Source organism: Balaenoptera acutorostrata, chromosome 2, assembly GCF_949987535.1.
Source record: "Balaenoptera acutorostrata chromosome 2, mBalAcu1.1, whole genome shotgun sequence".
NCBI classification, from domain to species: Eukaryota; Metazoa; Chordata; class Mammalia; order Artiodactyla; family Balaenopteridae; genus Balaenoptera; species Balaenoptera acutorostrata.
This window is the reverse complement of record NC_080065.1, coordinates 57,808,451-57,834,788: the sequence shown is the minus strand read 5'-3', so window position 1 is coordinate 57,834,788 and position 26,338 is coordinate 57,808,451. Positions and strand designations below refer to the sequence as shown.

Here is a 26,338-nt window from a genome sequence, read left to right as displayed (position 1 = left end):
GGGAGTGACAGTGGTCTTGTATTTTGGAAAAAGATCATTGTGAAACTGACCCCATCCTTCTCTTCTAGAGTATATGAAAGGCAACTAGCCTCACAGCTAGACTATAACTAACCACCCCCCCCCCACAAAATAAACTCACAAATATTTTCACTCTTATAGTTAAAGAATATAAATTACTGAAAATATTAAAGGGACGTAATAACTAGGTGGGAATTCACCAAAAGCAGTTCAGGGGATGAAAATAGTTAACTGGTGACAATTGGCTTATGTGACCACACTGCCTTTAGATAAGAAGAGGTCTCAGTCCACTGCACAGGCTCAGGAAGCTGGTAAAGAAAACAAGAGTAAATATTTTGTGCATCTTGTGAAACTCGTCCTTAATTCAGGCCAAAGTTAGACGATTCTAATCACAGAAGAGCTGGATAGATGTGGTCTGACAAGAAACGGAGTTTTAACCTAAACAACTGTAAATTTTATGTTCCAATATGTTTAAACTTCCTCTAAATGTTAAAGCCAACCAGGTTTCTCAAGTTTCCCTTCAGGGGAAGATTAGACCACAAATGACAGTTACAATATAACTGTGTATGTATCTACAAACAATGTTGGCTAGTAAAGGAGCAAGTTAGAGCTAGCTTTCAATCCTTTCAAGCCTCCTTTAGTGAAGTAGCAAATCAATTATATTTCCACAATTAACTCAATGATGACTTTTCTATATTGCCTTATATACTGTACTAGCAGATAGATGTTTACATAAACATTATCTATATAAATGTTATTATATATAAACATATTTATATAAATTATATAACTTTATATAATAATGTATTTAATATATAATCATTTATATCTTATATAAATGATTTTATATTAATGTCATACCATGTTATAAATTTATGTTTTCATATATATATATATATATATATATATATATATACACACACATATATATATATAAGCATTTTGAGAAGCACTAGCCAAGTGAGGGCTAACTTGAAGGTTAATATTTTAACCATTTAATAAGCCCCATAGCTTCCAACCTGCCAAGGGAAGGAACTGTCCCTTAAAACTAATCACCTCTTCCCAGCCTGTTCTGATGAGGTTCTTTTGCTGGAAGCAAGAATAACTCACGCATCTGTTTCGTTCTCTTTAGATTTTCTTGGGTCTATTGCCTGAGAGTGGGAAAATCTGGTTGTTTAACTCATTTTTTTGCATATCAGGCCACTTCATAGGTCACTGGCAAGCCAGGGGATGATCTGCCCTCCTGGCTAACAGACTGTGGCCAGAAATACAGTAGTGTCGCACAGCACGAACATGACCACCCAAGGGCCCTTCCACTGTATCACACTGTTGCTTAAGAATGCTGGGTCAAAAGTCACATGGTTGAGGTCAAACCCCAACTCCTGCCTGAGTTGTGTGACCATGGGCCATCATTTAACTAAGCTTTAATCTCTTTATCTTTACAACAGATATAATAATAGTAAGGCCAATGTCATACAGTTCTAATGAAAAGTAACAAGTTAATGTAGCAAAATGTTAGCATAGCATCTGACACAAAACTAGTATTTGTTGAACGCACAAATATAGGTAGGTATAAATTCAGTTTTATATTTATGTATGTATATATATGTTCATATATGTATTTCTGTAAATTTTCATACATAGTAATAGTATTGACATTCCCCACGTCAATAATAATTTTACCCTTTGTTGTCTGTTTTTTGGAATATGCCTTGTATTTCTAGGTATTTGGAAAATATATAACTTACAGTTTTATTCTATTCTTTAAGTTAATCAAAATGAGTTCATTTTTAACCTATGCCTTTCTAATTATAAAGCTTAACAATGAAACGGCAATTTTGAAGTTCACCCATGTGACATGAGAAGTTGAATATATCTCACTCAGCTCTTGCTTATCAGAGAACGCCTCTCAATTCCTTCCACATGATATATAAGGAAGCAACACATTAAGGTCTTGAGTCACCTTCTTTCTTCCTCAAAACTCTGCATCCACCATCTTTTGGCATTTACTGCTACAAAAGAGAAGGAAGCCTGAATTTTGTTCCTTGACAGTTAACCAGATATTTTGGAAAGATGTTTAATAGCATTCTTATAATTTAAAAAAAAAAAATTTCCAAAACATATCTAGAGGTGGCCTTTCATTGATTTCATCTAAATAATGTGGACAACGCTTTCAAATCTGCACAAAATGCATGCATGCTTATTTTTAAAATGTTTGTTCTTTTTCATTTGATATGACTTATTACTCATTTATCAACACTGAAAATCCCCATGTTATACCTTCTTACTATGTATCTACAATCTTCTCTTTCATTTTTATCTCTTTTCTCTTTCGATTCTGGAAGAGCTTTGAGTTTCTCCTCCACAACATTAATTTTATTTTCAGCTGTGTTAATTCTACTCTTTATTGCCTCTCCTATGGATTTTAATGTGCTATACTGCATTCTTAATTTCTTTACAATTATTTTTTTTTTTTAATGGTTCCACTCCCATTTCATCCCATCCAGTTCTTTTCAGCTCATAATCATCTACTTTCTGCCCCTCTTTCATTTGGGCCATTGCTGGAGGTCTATTCTTCCTTCAAATCTTTGATACAATCTCTCCTTTCCTTTACAGAGCAATGTTTTTCAGTAGGCACAGCTATTTTTTTTTTTTTCCCCCCTGTTTATTGATCACTATACAGGGAGATATCTGCCCTGACCTGGTGTTTGCTCTGAGCTACTCTTGATCCACGTGGGTGCTGGCTTCAGACCAAGAGTTGGTAGGCAGGTTGAGATGAACAGTTCTCAGGCCAATTTCCAATGTGATTTTCATTTCAATACAGTTTTGCTGAAAGCAAACCTTCTCCTACCTTTACTGCCAGGCTCTGAATGATGGAGGACTCAAACAATATTGAAACCCTCAGGAAACACAGGTCTAACTCTACTCCATCTCCAACACTTTGCTTTTGTGGAGTAAGATTCTCAAGAGGTAACAGTATTAATAAAGCCCCTACCCCACCCTCCCAGCTCTGCCTGGTTATTTTCTGAGTTATGACCTTCCACTGAATAAAAAGGCACTGTTGGGGAGATTAGAAAGAGGAAGGGCAGAGCATTCTGGGGACAGCTGCTAGGCTCTTTCTGAATTACAGGCAGAGTTGGGGAGGATGTGTCTCTGCCTACCTATTTTTAGGTGGTCAAAACTTATTCTGCCTGTGTTTTTAAACCCAGTTCCATTTGGTTTACAGTAGACATTTCTCCTGCTAGTTCTAGTTTTTATAACTGTTTAGAATGTAAGGACTTTTCTCTACCTTCTTAGAGACTCTAGTGAGAAGTGTGTCAGGGCTACCAGGCAGAGACCTTTTTAAATCAGGAAACTTTTAAATAAGTTTCTTTTTTAACTGGGGGGAAAAAAAAACAACAGTAAAAAATAAAAGCATCCAAGAATTTTTACTGGCACTCGTGTCCTTGGAGAGACTCTCTCTGTGCAATGTCACAGTGTCCTTTTAAGTTAAACACCTAGGATTAAATTCACCTGTGCCTTTCACTTGCCCTCATCTACCCTCTTGTCCTTGGAATTCAGGTAACAGAAACAGAATGTTTATGTTATAAACTTGGCAGTGACTAACTTTCCTGAGAAATAAAGTTTGACATTCAATGGAATTTAGTCATTTAGCCAAACTTTAAAAATGGCGTTTACTGCTAATTTTGACAGAACTCAGGTACAAGACTTCAGATTCATGTGAGTCCACTTCAGATTTCTTATACTTAGGGATTTTAAGCAGCTGCTGTCCACGTGCCAAAACACATAATTTTTATGCTGGATAGCCTCAGCTTTTGGCTTTTAAGAAGCAAGTAATAACCTGCTCAATTTTAATCAAAATGATTTAATTATGAATCAGAAGTAAGAAAATATGAAGCGCAGGGAAACATTTGAAGCAGACATTTAACTTCTTCAAAAATAACAGAAATGGAAGGAAAATCACTTACCAATGGTACATAACTTTTGAGTATTTGATCAAGGTGTATTTGAGAAAAACTGCACATACACACATATAACCCCAAACTTTGTCTCAGGTTCATGGCCTTATCAGTCTCTTTGTAACTCAACTCTTTCATATATTTAGCAGACATAAGAAAATGCTATAAGTTGTAGGTAAAACAAGATAATTTGTGTGATGGTATGAATGTAACAGCCAATGAAACTTAACAGATAAAACAGACGTAATCACAGACCACCCAAAAAGCAGAAAATAGCTGGTTCCTTCAGTTACTGATAACTTCACAAAGGACTGCTTAACAAGACCCACACGACTGCCTGCTGGAGTGTTCTTGAACCCTCTGAATGCTCCTCCTAGGGATCCCCCTCCTTTTTAAATATTTACACAATCGTTTGAGCTTTAGTTTCTTAATCTGGAAAATGGTTATAATGCCGTATTTGCAGGGTGGCTGTAAGGATCAAATGAAAAATGTCTTTAAAATGCTGAGCAGAATGCTTGGCAAATAGTTAGTCAGCAAATTTTTAGGGTATATTTGGAAAAAGCCATTTTCAATATTTAAATAGACCCATGGGGAAACATGGGAAAATGACTCTAATATATACTTTGATATGTTCTAACCAAATTCATTACATCTCGTTCCTTGGTACTTTGTAGATAATCACGATTATTTAGCAATAAAGTCACATCTTGCTCAAACTTCTTTGAACCTGTCTCCTTTGAAAATGGAAAATTTACTTTTTGCTCCCTGAAAAAACATGGTAAGACCTAAGTAAGCAATGTTGTAAAATACTCGGAAATTATAAATTAATAATGATACAAATATTCAACTACGTTTCTGTAGTTAAGAACAGGAATAGAAAGATATTTCAAATGAACTATTTACTGATAAAGAAGCAACATTCTTAAACATTAGAAAATTTTTAAACAGGATAAAAAATAAAGCCAGCAGTGTTTAATGCGGATTCACAATAGATTATCTTATGAACAACCTCAAGTCATTTTGCAAATTGCATTTTCCAAAACCCAGTAGCAAGTTGGAACCAACGCTGACTGTCTCTCGCTGTCACGGTGGTACCTCGTGCAGTCTGAAGGCACTATGGCAGTTTTGCTCCTTAGGGTAAAGTTTGGAATATAACACTGACCACCCAACAGTCCCTCTGGCTTTACAATGCAGACTCACATAATGCCTATGCTAATGTGTTATCTCTTGGGTACATATTTTAACACTGCTATCACATAAATTTGAAGAGGTCTGAATAAACAAATCTTTATAACCTGAATAGGCAAATGTTAAAAACATCACCTTCTATCTGCCTTGGAAAATTTAAGAAAAAAACCACTAGAAAAATCCCTAGGAACTCTGAGCACATATCATGTCAACAAATGTAGCTATGCCACACGGACACAGTCCAAGGGAGGCATTCCATCAATGTCTTTGAATTCGCTGATAAACTGCAATGTGTAAAATGGGAAGAATCTCAAATCAATTTTGATGTCAGCAACTGCTGAGTGCCCACCAATAGAGTTAGAGCATAAATTCTCACACTTGGTGAAACAGATCTTAAAATCATACAGTATGTAGATTTGCAAAAACTTGGTACCAATTTGGCGCTTTCATTAGCAACAATCCTGTATCATCCCAAGGACCAACCTCCAATCAGATCTTACAGTGAGGTCATGTGAGCACATCTGCCCAACCATCCTTGCTTATTTCTCTGAGTTCCTTCCTTATTTTCCCTTCTAGCTTCTGGGTTGCACTACTGGGGAAACACTACTAGTGAGAACTTATACTTTCTGGGTTTTGCTTCTCCAACAATTCTTACGAGTAGGAATGGAGAAACTTTTACTGATCGAGTGTCAGTAAGAGGTTAAAATGAAAATACAGCCAGAATTCAGAAGACACAGCGTCTACTTCTTGTTTTCAAAGTAGAGAACACTGGGATTAGAAGGGTTATGGAATTTACAGAAAGCAAAGCAGAGTGGAATTTCTGATTCAAATAATATACCACAGGGATTTATATTTCACTTATGCCTACATCTTTACCATCTTGGATATCAGATTTGATCATCAAATTACAAATAGTCTTCTATAATACAGTGTAATAAACTCACAGTGGGAACTTCAATGTGCATCAAATTGTGATAGGACAGGAGAATCTATAGGCATTGCACAATACAAGCTATCAACTGAGAAGAGATAAATAGATGAATACAAACACCCCCAAGCAAGAAACAGAACAGAGAAGTTATTCCTGAAAATGACAGCCATACTTTAGGTGGCATAAAGCCACTAGGACAAAGTTCTCCATGCAAAATTAAACAGAAAGATCTGCTGCTCGTTTGTTTTGTTTTTAATTGCAAGTTATATTTCATCAGAACATTTTTTAAATGTACAGTGTATGGAATTATTGTAGCAGAAGCAAAATATCACGGTCTTTTACATAAATTAGTAAGTAGGAATGATGCATTTATAAAGTATTCTGACAACATTTCGTTAAACTTGATATTTTAGGGAAACTGTACCCAAGTAATTAAAATACAGTCAATTTCTAATTCGCTTTGACCTCCTCTATTTAGATTAGTTTATTGAAACTGAAAACACTGTTTTGATACTGAATGCTATAAACTCAATCAAGACCTCAAAAATTAAGATATAATCCATCATGCAATTATCCTTCTCATTTCTAGTTAAAATACCAAGTTATTTTCTCCTATTTTAGCCTTCAAACCAATTTTACGTCCTTCCTCATGGAAATTTGTTAGCAACAAAGACACAAATATGCAACAGCCAGCTGTACTGCTAACATCTGCTTTCTTTTACTAAGAAAAACATGGATATGTAAATGGCATCTAATACTTGGTATTCTTATTTGCCAGAGGTACCAGATTCTCCCCTTTTTGGAAGCTACTTAGCATATAAGGCGCCATTTGTTGTTGGATTTCAGAATTTTGAACATTTATTTTCTCAAACCCTGACTTAGTGGAGAAGTGTTTGTTAATCAGAATTTTGCCTGTTTTAGACAAAGATGCATTCACCTACAAACAAGGGAAGACCGACTTCAAAGTTATCAAAGGATCTATTGACAACTAAGCTAAAAAGTTAAAAATAGAAACACTTTTAACATACAGAATTCTACTTTCATGACAAAGAAAACTGTATTAGAACATCAACATTACCTTGGTTGCTAGTAAACAAAATAGGATCACTCCACTTACACAGCTCCTGCTCGAATCAGAAGTGTGGGGGCTTTATTTAGGTTATACAGATAGGGACATTGGACCCTTTACCCATTTTGGAAAAAAGAACACAGAATGAAATCTCTAGAGCCAGCAGCTTTAATGAAAGCCTCTGAACATATATCTCACTTAAGTAAAAAAATATATATAATTTGCATACTACAGCTGTGATCCTAAATGACACATGCCATGGTAGACTGGCAGAAAAGCTTTTCCTCAAATAATGTCTTATCTGTAACCCTGAACTTAGCTGTCACCGCAGCTCCAGGAAAGAGAGAATCAAATCCTTCCTGTCAATTAACAGACTGGAGGAGGGAGGGAGGAGTCCTCTCCTCTCTGGGAGACAAGGGGACCTTCCTGCCCATCCCACCTCTGGGCACCCTGTAAATTTCTAACATGGCTGGGCCAGCTCAGGGCAGAACCTTCCTGCTAAAAAGCAGCAAAGGCGAGAATACTTTCTCTTCTTGTCAATTACCTCTTCAAATAACTGTGGATATGGGAATTGTTTATTAGGGTTACTTTCTCCTTCACATTTCTGGGGAAACAAAATAATTAAATTTAAAATTAACAGGGAAAACGTCTTAAAAATCAAGAATTTAGTAAGAAGAATAGAAACGCTGGTGCTCCTGAGAGGGAGAACTCTGGTATAATATGTAACCAAATGCCTGAGTGATACAGTCTGTCATAAAAGAACTGGTTAGGCTCACCTGATTTTATCAAAAATGATTACCACATTTGTTTTTTTCAGGCCTGCTCTTTCATCAATTATATTGATGACATCTTTCAGATGTCACTTCCTACTAAAACACAAAGGGCAAACACTTACATGCTGGGAATTTCCTGGCAGTCCAGTGGTTAGGACTCAGCTCTTTCACTGCAGGGGCCCGGGTTCAATCCCTGGTCGGGGAACTAAGACCCTGAAAGCCTCGCTGTGTGGCCCAAAAGAAAAACAAACAAACAAAACTCCCAAAACAAACAAACAAAGAACAGGTATATGTTTAAAATCTCTACTGTTCTGATTAATTTTTCTGGTGGGTCAGAAATTAAAGACAGGAGTCCAAGGCCCTGATCTTCAAATATCCTGCAACCAGGCCTGCTTGCTCCCCAAAACACAGTGATCGATGAAAAACAGGGAGTCAGCACCAAGGTCAGAGGCCTCACCCCATCACTGGGGGCGGTTAACCACAGTCCTCCCACTTCACAGCAAAGTCTCACTTAAGTAGGAGAAAAGGTGAGGAAAGTTATGACACGGCAGCTTCTGAACTAAAACAGAATTCATAAAGGCAGGAATTCGTGAAGCAAAGCAAACTACTTTCACAGGTACTATTTCTGTGAGTCACAGCAGTACTTTCCGACCAGGGGGCTCAGCAAAGGTGTACAATTTGGGATCGGGGGTCACCATCCTCTGCGACCTCTGTACAGTGTAGTCAATTTACGTGATTTATTACAGCCTTGCTTTCTAGACAGGGGGCGACAACCGTGGAGGGACACTCAAATGCTGAGTGTGAGAAATGGAAAAATCACGTGGCTGGGGAGACCGTGAAAGCAAACACAAGCTGCAAGCTTTTCTTTTTTTCTGTTTAGAAGGAATTTTGATCAAAGTTTAAAACAGCCCACACCAAATGTGTGCTTTATGTTTTATATGTAGGACCAGCTGGGACCCACTGTCAGGGTCCAGAGTGGGAGCTGGGGGAGGGGTGTGCAGATGGGGGATGGAAGCGGGGATGAACTCAGATTCCTAAGTGATCTCTCAAGCTAGCAGATTTCAACATCCTATACAAACTGACGTGGTCATGGAATCTCACTAGTCTAAATATTCTGGATTAGTGTGACTTTAATCAAAGGATCTCAGAATACTGTCTCAAGAAATAGCCCCACTGGACAGCTTACTTATAAAAGGAATACAGTTTGGTTCTCTTATCCCTAAATCCCCACTTCCATCAGCTCATTTCCCTGTGTCAGGGGAAATATGGAAGCACCGCTGAATGCAGAAAGAGCAGGAGGATGGCCTTTCAAGAGCTCGCCTCCCCTAAGGAGCATGTACCACCCATTGTGCGCCCCCATCACACCGTTCACCTGCACCAGACGGGGAAGAGGTTCTCTCCAAAGAAGGTAAAACGGGGCTTTACTGGGTTGTGGGAAAATGAAATGTGATGCTCATATCTGTGATTTTAGCTTCCATGCAAAGAGGAGATAAAAGAGGGGGAGGGACAGCATAAAATCTGTGCCCGAGGACACGTGCTGATCTTGACACGTGTTCTATTAACTTTGCTTAAGTGGCTGACAGAGTACACTCTCAGCTCAACATGCTTTCCCACCCGCAGAACTACCAGTCCTAGGAAATGGGGTAAAAAATAACAGCTTTGGAGACACAGCATGCGACGGTCAAGGCCAGGTCAAGATTCCTCAGACGTGAATGATGTGAATAACAATAAACCGTGATGTTTAAAAACAGAATCGGTTGTTACAGCCGTGTGCCTGCACATGACATACCAAGCACGTGGCTCACTTCCACAGTCACGTGGGATGTGAAACAGCTGGATGATGCGTTTCCACAGCAAGCATCTGTCCACTTGCTAGGCACCTACGATGCTGTTCTAGGTACTTGGGATAACGGAGAGACATCCAAGACCCCTGCCCTCACAGGGCTTACAATCTACCGGAGGGAACAGATAATAAACGAACAATGTGGTACGTAAATTCTAGAGTAGGTTAGATAATAAATGCTTTGCAAAAGCAGAAGGGCAGGCTGTACGTGAAACGAGATGAGCAGAGCCAGCCTCCTTGAGAAGAAAGCTTTAAGCAAAGAGTGGAGGGTGGGTCAGCTAAGAGGATGGCTGAGGAAGAACTGTCCAAGCAGAGGCCCGAGGTGGGAGAGGAGCCGGAAAGGGTATCAGAGGGCACGCCGTCTCTCTCGGGTCCTGACTTCATCTTTCATCCCTGCTTTCTAGCACAAGATAGGGGCTCAGTTCATATTTACTGAATGATTTAAACTCCAAGAAATATAAGATTATCCAATATACAAATTCAATCCAAACTAGGCCAGGGCTTCATAAGAAAACTGTACACAAACTGGATTGGTGGAAGGTACATTTTCCTGAGAGGAGCTGGGGGATCAGATCTTCAAATGGGTTTTTGACTCTCTTTTCCCCAAAATGTGAGACATCACAGCTTTCTTTCTAGGAACATGCAAGAAAAGCAAAAAGTGGGTTCTGTCATCAGGGGGAACTCCTCACACAGATGCTACTTGTGGGCAGAGTTTAAAGACAACGTTCTTTTAAATACAAAGAGGGAAGGTGGTGAGAAGGGCGTAAAGGTAGGTTTATCCCACGCTCATCTCAGGGGCGTGCCCACTGTCCCCATAACACTCCCTCTGCAAAAGAGACCTGCATGTCACCGGGGTAACCTTCTCAATAAAATACAGTCAAACATGAAAAACAGGCTAAGTAAGGTGAGGGAGTAAAAAGGAAAAAAAGGCGAAAGAATTCAATTTCAGTAAGAAGAGAAAAGTACTATCCTTTCTCACCTTCACATAATTTGTCCCTGCAAACACTTTTCAAATAAACACACCCTCAGGCAAAAGAAATTAAAGCCCCACAGGTTCCAACAAATAAGTCTGTCCTTACAACTACTTTCCATATCAATTTGACAGGCAACTAGCAGGAGCTGTTGAATTCTCATTTCATAGGAATCATATTAAAATGAGAATGCAAGATTAACATTTCTAGAAAATCTAATATTTAGTTCCTCAACTCCCCACCCAACCCCCCATACTGTCTTTTCAACCTTTCAATTGCTCCTAATTTCTCATTTATATTCAGGCCTGCTCTAATACTTTAATGCACATTACCGTGGGTCTCTTTCTTAAACTCTGCTAAAATATTTCATTTTACTCTTTCTATGTATTATAAAAAAAAAGAAAAAGATGTTAAAAATCTCAGTTGTTACCACATTACGTGAGAAAGAAAGCGTTATAAAATAGCTTAGATCCTACAAAGAGAAAATTATTTTTAAGGAAACACTTGCTTTCCCGTATACTATACCCAAATGAAAATATCAAATGCAATCTTTGTTTAGAAGCTATTTTTACAAAATCTGTTTGTCCCTAATCTTGACAAGGTACCCCTTTTAAATAATCTTTTCTAACCTGACTCAGATATTTTTATAAGTCTGTAATCTTTTGTATGCCAGGAGAAATTATATCATTTTTCCTTTTGAATTAGCCTACATATTAGGAAGTGTATCTAACTTAAAAAATCAAAAGTCAAATTAAAAATATGTAGTTTGGTAGGAAAAAACAAGTATGTATATACCTCCCCTCGGCTAAGTGAAACTATGCAAGAAACACAATGGTTGACAAAATTATATAATTTTATATATATATATACATATATATAAAATGACAAAATTGTATATATATTACATATATACCAAAAACTTTCAGAGTCAAGTTTTTTTGATTCATCTAGAAAAAAAACTAACTTTTGCTTTTGAACTGTCAAGTAAAACATATCATTTGAATATTATTTCTAAAGTACGGTATAATGTTTATAAAACAAGTATCCCTTTTGGGCTGGGATGGGAAGAGAAAAGCTCTTCCCTTCAAGTATCCTTAGTGAGTTCTTCGACATTTATAAAATATTCCCAATTCCATTTACCCTTGCATTCTGCTTCTTCATTCCCGGTACCTCATTCATTTGTGCTAAAATAAGCCAACATTAAAGAAGACACAATAGTAACAGGATCTCTTCCAGAAATACACCGTGATGCCCACAGTCAGTTTTACTTGACACATACCACCGCAGTTGAGTCCACCCATTTGAAACACATCTTTCCATGCCTTTCTCATTCTCTGGGGAAAAGATTATACAGGGGGAACAATGCTTGACATTTACCAGTGAAGAAATGAATGATTTGACAAGGCTGTTAACAGCAAAGCGGAGTAAAAGGCTTGCCTCTGTGTGAAACTGAACAGAAGAAATACCTTAAGGAACAGCTGTGCTCAGAGCTGAAGTGGGGACCATCTCCAATGAACAATGAGTGGGTTTTGGATCAAGGTGTTTTCCATTTGAGAAAAATATTCAGTGATTTTTTTTCTTTTTTTTTTTCTCATGAAGGCCAAGCACAGTATTGGCATTAATGCTACAGATGACACTACCCAGGCAGGAAGAGGACTCCCTGTGAGTCTACACTAACTACAGGACAGAGTTTCAGCGTCAGCCAGTATTCCTGGTGAGGAAACCAAGAGGTAGACACCGGGTTATAAAAACAATGGTTTCTTCTCCGTTGAGTTCTGTGGTCATTTTATTACTCTCTCCATTTTCCATGCAGATCATATTAATGTTAAATATACTTACATCAGACTTACCCTCTACTTTCCCAGAATGATTACTTAGGTATATAATACCAGTTACAAGAATAAGAATGCAAAAGGTGTTTAATTCCATGGCAACTCTAATAACAGTGTTTAGAGACACTAACTGAAAAGGTTCTCAGATATCATCACCCTAGTTTTATAACAACTCTCCACCCCACAAACACAAATTTCTAGCCATGTAATGATTGACCAAACTTTTATGCACCATACATAAATTCAGGTAAAGTTGCCAAAACAACTTCTGCCCAGAGCGTTTCAGCCCAGCTCAACCAATGTGAGACTTTTCCTTTAAACAAACAAACAACAAAAAAAAAGAGTCATGAAGCAATCACTCATCAATACTGACCTTGTTGCTCACTGTCTGCTTCAGTTTTTGAAGAACCTGGTGCAACAGGAAGGGGTCGAGGTGGCCGGGGCTTTGGTGTGGGCGGTGAGATCTTTTTCCTTCCAATGTATTCTACGTAAGTTCCCGGAAAGTCCCCCCTCTCCCCCGTGGTCTCGTTATAGCCATTTAACCAGCCGATTTCTTCAGGCCTGGCTTCTTGTCCATCACTGAATCCAAGAGCTACTAAGGACCCTTTATTCACAGTCAGTACGTCCCCCAAGTGCAAGTCAATGTCTTCTTCCCGCTCCTTTTTATAGTCGTACAGCGCCCTGTACTGGTACCCCTCGGCACTCATGGCTGCAGACCTGCGACCATGCGACAGCTGAGGCCGGCTGCACGCTGCAGTCTAACCTGACGTTTCTACGGAAAGTGAATTCAGAGAGTGTGTTAAGGTTCCTAATACACGTCCAGCAGGGGATAAAGGATAACTCTCCAAAGGTTTAAGAGGAGAGGTGATTGGCCATCCGGCCGTCCATCTGTCCTCCATCAAGGGTGTGACTGAAGTCAGGGCTCACTTCCTCTGTGGCCGCAGTCTTCCCACTGGCTTCCTTTTCAGCAACTCGTCAACACATTGACTCGGGGCTGACTCTCCCTTCGAGGCCCGATCCTTTCTGACGCTCTTGTCACACTGTCCATCTGTCATCTGATTTGACTATGGCATAGACCACGTGCGAGCTGCACCTAGCAAAGGGAAAACAAGACTTATGAATCAACGGCACACTTGGCCATCTGTGTGGATCTGAATTTCGACTTCCATTCAACAAGTACTTAATCAACCTGGCAGACATACACAGGCCAGTATGCTTTTGCTTGACATGGTATACACAACGAAGATTAGTGAGGCAGGCAGTCCCCGCCTTCTAAGAGCACTCGGCAGGGTGGGAGGGATGCTGGCATGTGGCAACATCTCAGAGATAAGACAGGACACAAGGAACTGTAACACTAGGTAAATGTCATAAGAGAGCAGAGACTGAACGCTAGGGAGTTCAAACAAGGGAGAGACCACATCTCACTGCAGGCATCTGAAGACAGAAGAGAACGTGTGGCATGATCTTACGTACAGGTGTGAGGAAGCATATGTCATATTCTGGGAAGAGCTAGAACAGGCAGACCAGTATGTGTGAAGCCAAAGAGGGAACATCACATCCGGGTTAGAAAGATAAGCAGGGGTTGTATAACAAACATCAAACATGCCCGTGTCCAGTTTATGAGTGATGTAATCTACAATGGGGAGCTGGAAAAAGGCTTGGAGAGAGGGGAACAACAAGACCAGAGCGGCACTTGAAGAACCTCAATCTAATCCTGGTGCATGGAAGGGACTGGCATAGGGACAGAAGAGGAAAGCCATGAAAGGTGTTTTGCAGCCATCTGGGCAAGTGGCCATGAAGGCGTGAACCAAAGTGGCAGCAGAAGGTACGGAAAGGGGAGGACTGAAGTAAGGGAGAAAGAAGCATGTGTGGGACGTGGCAATGCTGAAAAATGGATCAAGAAAGAGAGAAGCACATGGTACTGGGTACTGGATCCTGGTTGGGGAGATGGACAGACTGCAGCGTATGAGAAACAGAGGATGGCAGAGAAGCCAAGAGGAAGGGGCTCTTCCCAGGCTGGAGGGCTGAGCCAAGGTTCAAGGTACTAGCTGACTGCTGGACCTTAAAGATCATCCACTCGGCCAGCTATTTTAGAATTCATTTCTGCATGACATGAGATAATCAAAGAGATAATCAAAGAGATTGACCTGTGTGTCTGTTTAGCAACATATTAGTATTTTTAAGCCAAAGAAATAAAGACACAAAACTCAGTACATAATAGCAGAGCATAGGTCATTTTGTTGGTACCTTCCTAGCAAAAAAGTAAAATAGAAAGTATAAATTGTACAGAAAATACAAGTACAAAATAAAAAGGAAAAACTTCTCTCTCTCGCACTTTCTCCTTTATCCCAAAGTTGATTACTGTTTTAATTTTATATTGATTCCTTTCTTAAAAAGCAATAAAAATGATACATATGTTTAAAAAAAGAAGAAGAAAAAGAAAGAAAGAGAGAAGCAAAAGGTGCCTGATCCTGAGTTCACAAGAAGAATGTAGCTACCAATATCAGGCAAAGGGAAGCCAGGAGGCCTGATGGGCTAATGGTGATGCTGGGCATCCAAATGCAAGCGTCGGTCGTTGAAAACCTGGTCTGTGATTCAGGAGAGGAAACACACCTGAGGTTTGGTAATCAGCCGCAAATAAGGCAAGACCAAGCTCAATGGAATGAAGGAACTCAGAGGAAAAATATTAAAAGTAAAAAAAAAAAAAAAAAAAAAAGATCCAAGGACCAAACATCGAGGTTCAATGAATGCCACTAAGAAGGGAAAGTCAAGGTCTGAAGACAATGTAATGTCCTGGAAACAAGGGATAAGAGGGTTCAGGTAGGAAAAGGTGATCTCTAAGACTAAATCCTGCAGAGGCCTCCGGAAGTGGGAAACAGGCAGGGCTAGGTCATCTGGGGCTTTTGTCCATAGTAGAATCATCACGGACTTGAGAAAGCCCACTCTAGTCTAGTAGTATTGGGGATAGTAACCAGAGTTTAAGGAGCTAAGGAATAAAGAGAAAGTAGAGATGGCTGCTGCAGATCACTCTATGAAGACAGCTCAGTGGAGGGGGAAACGGAAATGCAAGTTTTTTCTTTTCTTTTTTTTAACTAGTAGAGGCAGAGGGCTTAGAGAGTCCGAGGCTCTTTAAGTTAGCGAGGCAGTAAGGCAGCTTGGATAGCCGCTAGAACAGTAGAGAACAATGTGCACAGGGACACACTATGCGCTCCGTTCATTTCTCCACGTTATCTTTGTTAGAAAGAGGAAAAGCAAACTAAAGGTTTCAGTTAAGCTGGCTGAACAATAAAGCAATAAAAACAATAGCCTCACAATTTCGGTGTGCTATGTCAAAGAGAGCTTTTATAAGTTTTCAAGAATGGAGCCCTTTAGAAGTTTATTATTATAGGCACTCTGCGGTGTAGGCATCTTAAGAAGCAAATCTAATCACAGATTAATTGTTATGCTGGCATTCAGAAGTGTAAAGTATTCAACTTTACATGGCTAAAGCCTCTTAGCTGTAATACAATAACGCTCTTAGGAGAGTTACATATTAAAAGAAGGAAAAACAAACACTGGAGATCTTTGTGTAGCAAGAATATTAATTTGCAGTAGTATTCTACTTTGTATTTCAGTTGGCAGAGAAAAAAAATTAAAGCAGCCAGTAGAGCATATGAGAAAAATAAACTATGTTATGTTTGAAGACAGCCTCTCCTTTTGCTAGATCCAGAATCAAATTAAATATTCACTGCATAAATTCACAAGAAAATGTAGAACTAGCAAATCCCATTTTTAGTACTAATGTACTGTTACAAATGAGACACAGAACATGAAAATTTACATATCCCTAAATGCCTGGAAACCAGGCAATATGCCTGAGAATAATTTAATTCCTCCAAATCTGCCTTGAAATTTTTGTTAGCTTTTCCTGGCAATGTATGTTTTTTTGGAAAAAAAAAATCCTCAACTAGTAGGCTGGGTAGATCTTTCCGCCAGCTGCTGCCTATGGCTTCCTCTATTTCAACAACCCAGGAGGCCAGTTTGGTGAGATTCTTAACAGAATGGGGAGTATAATAATTCCTCTCTCTCCCTCCTACTCTGTCCCCCTCAGTTCCTCCTCTCCCCGCTACACGGCGCTCAGCAACCGCCAAGCCCTGCTCATGGCACACCTATGTAGCTATGCTTGTCCCTCACCAGGGGACGCTGCAGTAAGAAAAGATCCAGGTCTGCTCAAGGTTTTACAAACCTAAGAACGGTGTTTACATTGGCCTGAGGCTAAATCCCTGCAAGGAGACAAAGAACGCTGAGGAACCCGAAGACTTTAGCAAGACCAGACTTTAGAGTAACAATTCCCGCCATAGATGCCGGAGATCTACCTGTCTCTACAAAGTCCTCCTCCCTCACCGTTTGTAAGAACCACCTTACTTTCTGTGCAGAAGAATCCTGTGCAGAACTCTGGGCCCTCAACTGACCAAGAGAACCCCAGATCTTCTAATGACTCTTGGACCATAAGCAGCACACACCACTCTTATCTTCCGGGACTCCACCTTCAAGGCCGGGAAGACCAATCCAAACAGTCCAAGGTCAGCCATGATTCGGTGCCAATTAAGAGGGAGCGCTGACTAGCCGTGGGGTGGTGAGTGGAGCGCATCCCATGGGGAGGTGCAGAGAGGCCTTGGCTAGAGGGAGGAGGAGGGCGGCCCTCCCCTGCTGCACACTGTACACTTTCTCCTGACGGCCATGCCCATTTTAATGGCTGCCACTGTTGTCGTCACCAAATACTGGAAGCTATAGGTGTATTAACCCATTCAATCGTCACCATCAAATATTCAGTGGGAGCTATAGGCGTATTAACGTGTTCAATACTCAAGGTAACCAAGAGATGGGTACTATCAACATTCTCACTTTACATAGGAGGAAAACGAGGTGTGGAGAGTTCAGCGTCTTGGCTGTGATATCTCGGCCATGATAACACTCACCAAGGGCGAGGTGTAACTAGAGTTCAGATCCAGGCAGTCTGGCTCCAGAGCCACCACTTTTAACACCTTAGAACCTACTGCCCAAACTCAGCTTGCTCGGATGCCCCAGGGCGGCCCAGATATGTCCATGGGGTCAATGGTGCAGATTCCTTGCTCCCACACTCTGACCTCTCAGATTCATCTTGAAGGTCTGCTTGTTGCTCTCTGTGACAGTGGCCTTACCAACAGTGCTTGTGGCTCTTTCACAAAAACACCTGCACAAAAAAAAGCCATTATAACTCAGCAGGAGTGCCCTTAGTCTGAGACTCAGCAACCTGGACCACGCAGATTTTCTTCCAAAGAGACTTCATTAAGATGCATCCTTGCCGGGGCTTCCCTGGTGGCGCAGTGGTTGAGAGTCTGCCTGCCAATGCAGGGGACACGGGTTCGAGCCCTGGTCTGGGAGGATCCCACATGCTGTGGAGCAACTGGGCCCGTGAGCCACAACTACTGAGCCTGCGCGTCTGGAGCCTGTGCTCCGCAACAAGAGAGGCCGCGACAGTGAGAGGCCCGCGCACCGCGATGAAGAGTGGCCCCCGCTTGCCGCAACTGGAGAAGGCCCTCGCACAGAAACGAAGACCCAACACAGCCAAATATAAACAAACAAACAAACAAATAAACAAATAAATAAACAAACTTCTTTAAAAAAAAAAAGATGCATCCTTGCCAAAGAAGTCCATGAACCAGTGAATCAAAGAATACTGGGTACATCACTTCTGGAATCCTGCCCATTTCTGCTCTACAAGCTTCAGCTTCTGTCACCTACATGCTTCTTGGCATCTCTGCCCCCTGCTGCTACCCCAGGCCCCTCACCGCACAATTTCTAACAGCTCAGCTCCTCCCTGGGGGTGTAAGTGAAGCACCGTCCACAGTCACCAGGGCTATCACGTTTAGAGGACTGGCAAGTTCTCTTTTGTCTCACCCTCAAATTTCTCTCTCACCCACAGAGCAGAAGACTCAGCAGACCGGGGCACTGGTAGTGCCTAGATCACTCTCCTGTGATCAGTGCGGAGCCGATACTACATGGTGCCCAGATTCACAAGCTTACCCCTCCAACCTCTTCGGCTACATACACCTGTTCATTGAAATGTTTCCAGCCAGCTTCAACAGAATTATTTCCACAGTTAAGATTTTTATATGTGGATAATCTAATGTTTTCAAATAACCAAGGCAGTTTTATGACGTATGCTCCAAGACAGTACATAACCTAAGTTACTGTAACAAAAGGTATAAAGGAGTCCTAGGAACAAATAACAAATTAACTTACTCATACAGAACATCATATGCAACAGTTCAAAAGTTCCTTCACGGGAATTATTTTGCTCCTGTCTTTCAAGCCTTTCAAAGACTGCCTGCAATACCATTACTCGGAAGACAGATTTTTCTCTCTCTGCTAAAACACCGACCAATTCCCATTCTGTTCCTCAGAATAAAGTTGTTTCTGATGCCCGACAAGGAGCAATCCATGACTTTTTAATGTACAACTGCTTGAAAGTAAATTTTCAATTTAAACCCTCTAACCCGCAGGCGTTTGGGCAAAGAACCAAACAAAATTCTTTGAAAAGTCCTCTGACTTTGTTGACTTACTCCTTCCCCTTTCACAAAGGACGGGGATTTAGCAAACTTGGTGGGGAGGCAGGAATAAAGGATACTTTCAAATCACTTTAAATAAATCAAGAATATAACCTGATCGTGTGATTCTATCCTGCCATGAAGTCAGCAGTTTGGCCCTGGGTCCCAGCACAAAATGGACTTTCAATCCAGCTGCAAAGCTACAGAGAGGTTCCTGGGCCCCCAGACCTATAATTCACCTCTCCATCTTCAGTGTGGTAGCTCTGAGTAGGGCAAGCTCCCTAACTAAATTCACACAGCCTTTTTAAAAAACAAAATGCACAATTCATTATTTAAAACTCTTTTTACCTTTCAAATAGTGTCCTGGAAATCATGAAAATCAAACTGAACAGTTAAAATTTCCTACTAACATAATGAATTTCAAGCTAAAATGATGGGCTCAGGGTAAAATTTTATGGGATGTAAATTTTACCTCAATTAAAACAAAATAAAATGATGGACTCAGAGGAAGCCCCAAGCCACAGTCCTCAAGTATCTCCATTCATTTTTCAAACCAACCAGAACGTGTCCCAGGCTGCCGCGCTCAGGGCTGGGTCTGCACTCTGGGGAAGCAGGGCACCTAGGGCACAACTCCTGCCCGCAAGCCCTCTGGGGGTTGGGGATATGGGGGTGGGGGGACAGGACAAGCCCCGGTCAAACAAGGACACAGGGCTCTCCAGAAAGCAAGGTGATGGGATAGCGGAGCACTGCCGAGGGGCAGAGACACAGACCAGGCTGGAGGCAGTTCTCAGGCTCAGTGGTCACCACAGGGAGGCTGTGGCTTCCAGAGCCTGAGAAACATATTCCATCACCCAGAAGAGGCCATGGGATGGACCATTCTAGTTCTCTGCATCATCCCGGGGAAGAAGCCCTGAGGAGGCGGCCATGGAATGGCAGGACTAAAGCAGACAATCTAGAGTCCCCCCTCTTGTGAAAATACAATGCTACTGTGTAAAATTCTTAGCAAGAAGGTGAGTATAGCACTGGGTTTCACACTCAAAGATGCTTGTCCCCATTGGTGCCTAAATTTTTAAACTTGGGCAAGTTACTTAAACCTCTGTGTGCCATGATTTATTACGAAGATTAAAGGAAATTATTTATACAAAGACTGTGCTCCATGCTTGATCATTAGAGCTTAATTAACACCAACATAGTGCTTATTAGGGGCCAGGCACACTTCTTCCAGTTTTGCATATGTCAACTCATTTAATCCTTAAAACCATCCCGGGTATGATTCTCATCTCCATTTTACAGATGGGAAAATAAGCACAGAGAAGTTAAATAATTTGCTTAAGTCACATGCCTAGTAAACCACAGCTATAGTAGGATTATTGTTACTACTATCATTACTATTAATATTGATTGCCACTTACTACCACTTATAGAATTCATTTTAAAACCAGAACATTTGCTAAGAATTTTCTTTTGCACTGCTTCTAAATGCTGCAAACTCTACTGAAAGAATCCTCAAGCTAGCCAAAATAAACCTCTCCACTGTTTCTTTAACTCCTTTTCAGAGTAAATAGATAGACAGATAAGGGCTGCTCGTGGACTTTGCCCATCTAGTCCTGAGGCAGAGGGTGGCTCTATAGAGGTCAGGGCAAAGGAGACCTGGGAGGGGCCAGGGCTGCGTGAGAGGGTGGTATGAGGCAGGGGGTGGAGTTAGGGGGCAACACTCCTCTCCAGCAGGGTTTGGTGGCTGGTCCCTAGCTGCCCTCAAAGAGAAAAGGTGACAGCGCTCATGCAGTCCTCCAGGGACTGAAGGCAGCAGCGTCCTCCTGTTACAGCCCTAGATCCTGGGGCTGGGCGCCGGGGCTAGACCACTAGGGGTCCAGTGAAAAAGGAGAGGGGCAAAGCACTCCAACCCAGCCCAGGCACCTTGCTTTCTTCACTCTCTCCACCCACTGCTGGAGTCTCCTCACTTTTGCTGGACTCCTGTGATCGCAGTACTCGCAGTACTCTCTGGGTGATCGTTAACATGAAAACTATTTTGATTGCAGGTGCCTGGGGGTACGTATTGGATTTACTTTAAGGAAAACAATGTTGGGAGGATACAATCTCCAAAGATGTTTTTATAGTAGATTATTTTTTTTTTAAAGCAAAAGGTACACTACACTCATTCTATCCTTTCAAATAAATAAATAGACAAAACCCCTAACATCACCCAAACAGACAAGTTTAGGAGTAATTACATAGTCTATTTTCAGCTGCTTTGGCATACGTACATGAAATGGCCTTTAATTGCCACTCTCTTAAGCAAGTAATTCCAATAAGAGAGTTGGCAGAACCATGGCAGGTAATCACATTAGGGTGTAGGTGGAGGAGACGGGGAAAAAAATCAATAAATAGGATGAATATTTTTTAAATGAATTACAACCTAAGTTTTTTATTAAAAGCTGTTATATAATTGATATTATGCCTTCTAAGGTAAAAATGAAGTGATAATCCCTTCCTTCCATTGATAAGTAACTTCTTGTTTTCTGAGGGCTTCAGTAAGATGCTCCATTCTCTTGCCTTCACTGGCAAATCCCTGTATCCTCCAAAAGACAGAAGAGCTGTGGGGGGCCCGTCTAAATGTATAATATACTGAAAAAGGCACTTCCCTTTTTCTTCTGCATTGTGTATGCCCCAGTTGTGGGAGAATTAAAAGCAAAACACCAAATGCAAACATGATCTCAGCTTTCTATATTCTACCTGACCATGAAATCATTTTATTTTCAATGTGCTCACTGACCATCTCTCTATTCACTAAAACTCATTCTGCATATGACAAAATGCAAACACAATGAGAGCTGAACTAGAATTGTTTCTGTTTTAATGAGTGTGTGGACAATCTTTCAGAGTGGATGCCTTTTTAGAATACTCCCTTGAACTACCTAAGAAAAAAAGGAGATTCTGACGAACATATTAGCCTAAGAATACGGGGCATTCATGGAAAATTTTAATTAAATATATGGGCAACACTCTTAATAACACAAAATTTGAGTAAGTGGAGCAGGCTTGCACTGAAGATACCAAAACCCTTCAAAAACTAGCTTAGGTGCACTTAACACTTTCAGCAAATAAATGCGTACTACCATCATCACTGTCAATAACCAAAATACGTATCACCTATGACTTATTGTACCACTTCTGTTTCCCAAAACCAACTTAATGTTGTGGGGATTTACTGTTCTTAATAAAGTGAAATTTAAAGAAACAGCTATGGAAAGACAATATAATTAATCAATGGGAAGTGAAATGCTTTTTCACCTTGGCTATCAGCATCACAGAGGTGAAAAGACACAGTGATACCATCATTTTACAAAAACAGATAAAACAGCAGATAGTAGTGTGTACAATGCAAATTATCTGCTATGCAACTGGCAAGAACAGGTCCCAAATCAAGATGAAAGTTAAAAAGCAAATGCACATCACACTTTGAAAGCCAGTATCAGATATATAAAACTTTCTTCCAACCACAAAAATCTATACACTTCTATGGAAAAAGTACAACTCTCTAGTTGCAATTGTCATATAAAAGCTGAAGAGGCCAGCAGTGACATAACCCAACACTTCTGCAAGGCAGGGAGCCTCCTCCACCAGCCTTTCCAGTTTAAGCCTGATTCTGAACCAAACACACCTTCCCAAACTGAAGAGGGATCCCCCCAAAAAATCACTCAGGGTATTTTCTTTGTAATGACCAAAACACTTGCTTCCCAAAGTTTAAGAACTTTTGTTTCTAAGAAAACTATCATCTATGCTTTTTAAAAGCTGTTTATTTCAAGACAGTGTAATCTATCAAAAAATTATGGCTAGGAGGGTGCTTTTTTTTTTCTCTTCCAACAATAAAAGATGTTTGTGGCCTTCTGTGCAGAAGTCACCAAATTCCTGATGATTTGCCCCATTACTGATAGCCTGTCTCAGAAATAAATTTGTCTTCCTACTCTGACCTTTTCTAGCTAATACCTAACCATCTTTTAAAGCTGCCAAACGCAAGACAAGCTAATGAAATATTAAAAAACAAACAAACAAAAACCATTCCACATAACCCCTGGGTCACTTACTTTGTGAATGTCCCGCCTAACAACTAAAACTCCAGCCCCATCACACTGAAATGACAATCTTATGCTGCATTCAAAACCCGGAACTGCTTTATCCATTCGTACTTCGCACTGACAAAGAGGAAAAGAACTGAAAAAAAAAAAAAAAAGCCCCCCAAACCCCTATCACTTCTAAAGTCACAAAACCCCCAAACAGAGTAAACTCATACTCAGATACCAACAGTGCTGCAGCTCCACCAGGGATTAACGGTATAAGTGAGACCTTTCTGATCTTAATTGCGCCCAGAGAAGCAGAAGAATTTCCCCAAATCCAGTCCACACACATTCTGCATTCAACATGTAACAGCCATTCCGCTCACACCCTTACATTTCATGATCGAATTCTGGTTACCAAAGTACATTTCTGCACTGGAGCGGTTGGTCTGAGCTTTCCTGTTCTCTTTGTCTTGTGATCTGCGGGGCAGTTTCTGCCCTTGGGAAGTGAGTGTGAGAGCTGTGGATTCCAGACAATTCCCCACGATCTTTCAGCTCGGGTTTGCACGCTCTCTCGCTCTCTCTAGCCGGCTCCATATTGCTGGGCCAGTCCCTCCAGCCTCGCCCCGCGTTACAAAAAACCTGGATTTCCGGGCTGTTCCAAGACCCCATTAAGTCTGCCTCCAACAACCTGCCCAGGCCCGGTCGGCACCACACGCCGAGTTAGGGTCCCCATGACCGGCCGCCCCGAGGCGCACTTCCCCCACCCCGGAAGAGGAGGGAGGCGAACTTCGGAGGGCGGGGGCTGGAGGCTAACTCCGGGGACCCCCGCCGCCCCGCTCGCCCCGGAGAAGGGCCCGGGCAGCGACCCGGGTGCAGCCGGAGGGCGCGGGGGAAGGCATAGCTCCTTCCTGCTAACGCAAAGGCAGCGGTCAGGGCGCTCTCCTCTGCTGAAAGGCGCCGGAAAACTGCAGCAAGGCGACAGTGGGGACCCACAGAAGCGTGAGGTGACGGAGGGGTGGCGGAAGCCCGAGTTCGCTTGCAACTCCAGGGACGAATGCGCCCGGCGGCGCGCACAACCCGCTCGGAAGAGGACTAGGGAAACGGGAGCCGCGAGGTGGCCGGGGGCACGCAGGACGCTGGCCGCGAGGAGGGCCCGCGGCTGCCCAGCGGGCGGGAGATGCCGGCGGCAGGGAGGACGGCGGCCGGCTCGCTTCCCCCGGCTCGGCTCTGCAGAAGGAGAAGCGGCTGCTGGTGACAGGAAGAGAGCGGCGGTGGCCGCGCGCGCACGCACCGCCTCCCCCTCCCGAGCACACACCCGGACCCGCTGCTGCCGCCTACCTCCCCCGCCGGCCGGCTTCCTTCCTCTGCGGGGCCCAGGCTGCAGCGGCAGCCTCTTGCGCGCACGGCTCCGATGCGCCCCTGACCAGGCTCCAACCCGCCGGCCGTTCCCGACCCAAGCTCGCCGTCTCCCGACCCGCTCCCCGCCGCCCCGGCCGCGGCCGCCGCTTCCTCCAACTCCGCTCCAGATGCTCGCGACTCCTTTCCGTGCGCCGGCAGCTCCAGCGCCTGGCGGCCGGCCCCGCCTCCGGCCCCGCCCCGCGCGCCCCGCCCCCGAGCCCGCGCCAACCGGCGCCCGCGTCTCCGCCCCTCTCCGCTGGCCCCGCGCCCTCCGCCTCTGCCGTTCACTTTGCGGGCCCCCGAGCCCGGCGGCCAGCGGGGTGGAGCTCCAGCCCTGCGAACCTTTCCTGCTGCCGGGCTCGCCTTCCGCCCCCAGCTGCGGGGATGCCCTGGGCTGCCGGGCCGAGCGCTCTGGCTTTGCGCCCTCCGGGCCGGCCAGGCTGCTGCCCGCCTGCGGCCGAGCCGGCTGCCGGGCGTCTTCGAGACCAGAGGCGGCGGGTCAGGGGAAGATCGAGGACAAATTCCGACTTAGAAGCTGCGTCTCTAATCGCAGTGTCTTGAAACAAACCCCAGCCTCTTTCGAGCCCCCAGCGCCCCAGCGGAGTGGCTGGGATGGGGAGGATTCGGATTCCAGGCTCGCCAAAGCCGCGAGGCCCTGCCATTCATGGCCTCGCCAGCGCGGCCGCGGGAGTGGGCGGAAAATCCTCGCCACCCCGCGTAGCGCCTGGCGGTGAAGGAGGGGTGAAAGGGTGAACCGGAGGGACGAGCGCCCGCAGCCTGCCTAGAACTCCAGGAGCCTGCCTGGCACTGCCGCCACCGGGAGCCGGCCCGGCCCGCCAGAAGGGCAGAGTTTTATGAGGAGGGCGCACGCTGGCTGATTCCTCTCAGTCCTGAGATGACAGAGCAAATGTAGGTCGCTCAGGCAGACCATGGCCCCTTGGTTGCTCATGGGGTCGGTGGAGGAAGCTCATGTGAATTGTACGGTTCCTTAAATTTGTTAATTTTCAAATGCACACTCTTCAGCTAGTCGTCATTATTTTAGTTGCTCAAGAAAAATCTGACGTTGATTCAAACCTTCCTCTGACAGTAGGATGGGATGCCAGCACCCTCTGTTCCTCTTTCGCCCGTGAAAACATGTTGAGTCCGCTTTTTAAAAAGCTCTTCCCAGATTCCTCTTTCTGCGGTTTTGAGACCTGCACCCGCCCAGCCTACTTGCCCTAGAGCCCTTTTCCCAATTTCCTTGCAAGAATATTACTTTTTTTTTTTTTAAACCAAGCACTTAGACTTTCGTCAAACTTTGAATTTGGTGGTTTATTCCTCTGGGCGTTGGAAGTAAAGAATATCCTGAAATTTATTGACTGTCCTAAGGAAATATAATCATTCTTAAAGGTGACTCACATTCTAACGGACAAGTTAGTTCTACTTTAGGGTCTTCAGGCCCTGGCATTTTTGTTATTACAGCATATTTCTTGAAGTGGAGATACAAAAGCAGACAGATACTTGTGTTGTTTAAGAATCCACTTCATCTAAAAGTAAATATGAAGTTTACTAAGCTACATGATTCCCACCCATCCTGTGAAATGAAGGACCTCATATATTGTTTGCCTGAGATTTATAAATGAAATGAGGGGTCTCACCCTGAGATAGAGTTACTTTGATCCAGTCCAATAAGCTGAGATGTAACTGCTGTGACGTTTGCTGTATTTCCTTTAGGCTTGCGTCTGAAGAA

General features: G+C 42.7%; 1 protein-coding gene across 3 annotated transcripts in view; it reads right to left on the bottom strand.

Moving 5' to 3' along the window:
- Positions 1 to 24,689, bottom strand: part of PIK3R1 (phosphoinositide-3-kinase regulatory subunit 1) — an 82,316-nt gene extending 57,627 nt beyond the window's left edge. Inside the window, exons 1-2 of one of the 3 annotated variants that reach the window (XM_057540531.1) lie at positions 24,550 to 24,689; positions 12,958 to 13,677 (exon numbers count right to left, since the gene is read on the bottom strand). In XM_057540531.1, the coding sequence (XP_057396514.1) occupies positions 12,958 to 13,291 (334 nt within the window). In that variant the 5' untranslated portion in view covers positions 13,292 to 13,677; positions 24,550 to 24,689. Of the gene's footprint in view, positions 1 to 12,957; positions 13,678 to 23,602; positions 23,804 to 24,549 lie in introns of those variants that run through there. The other 2 variants (XM_057540532.1, XM_057540533.1) reach the window with 2 other exon arrangements.
- Between the last annotated feature and the right edge of the window lie 1,649 nt (positions 24,690 to 26,338).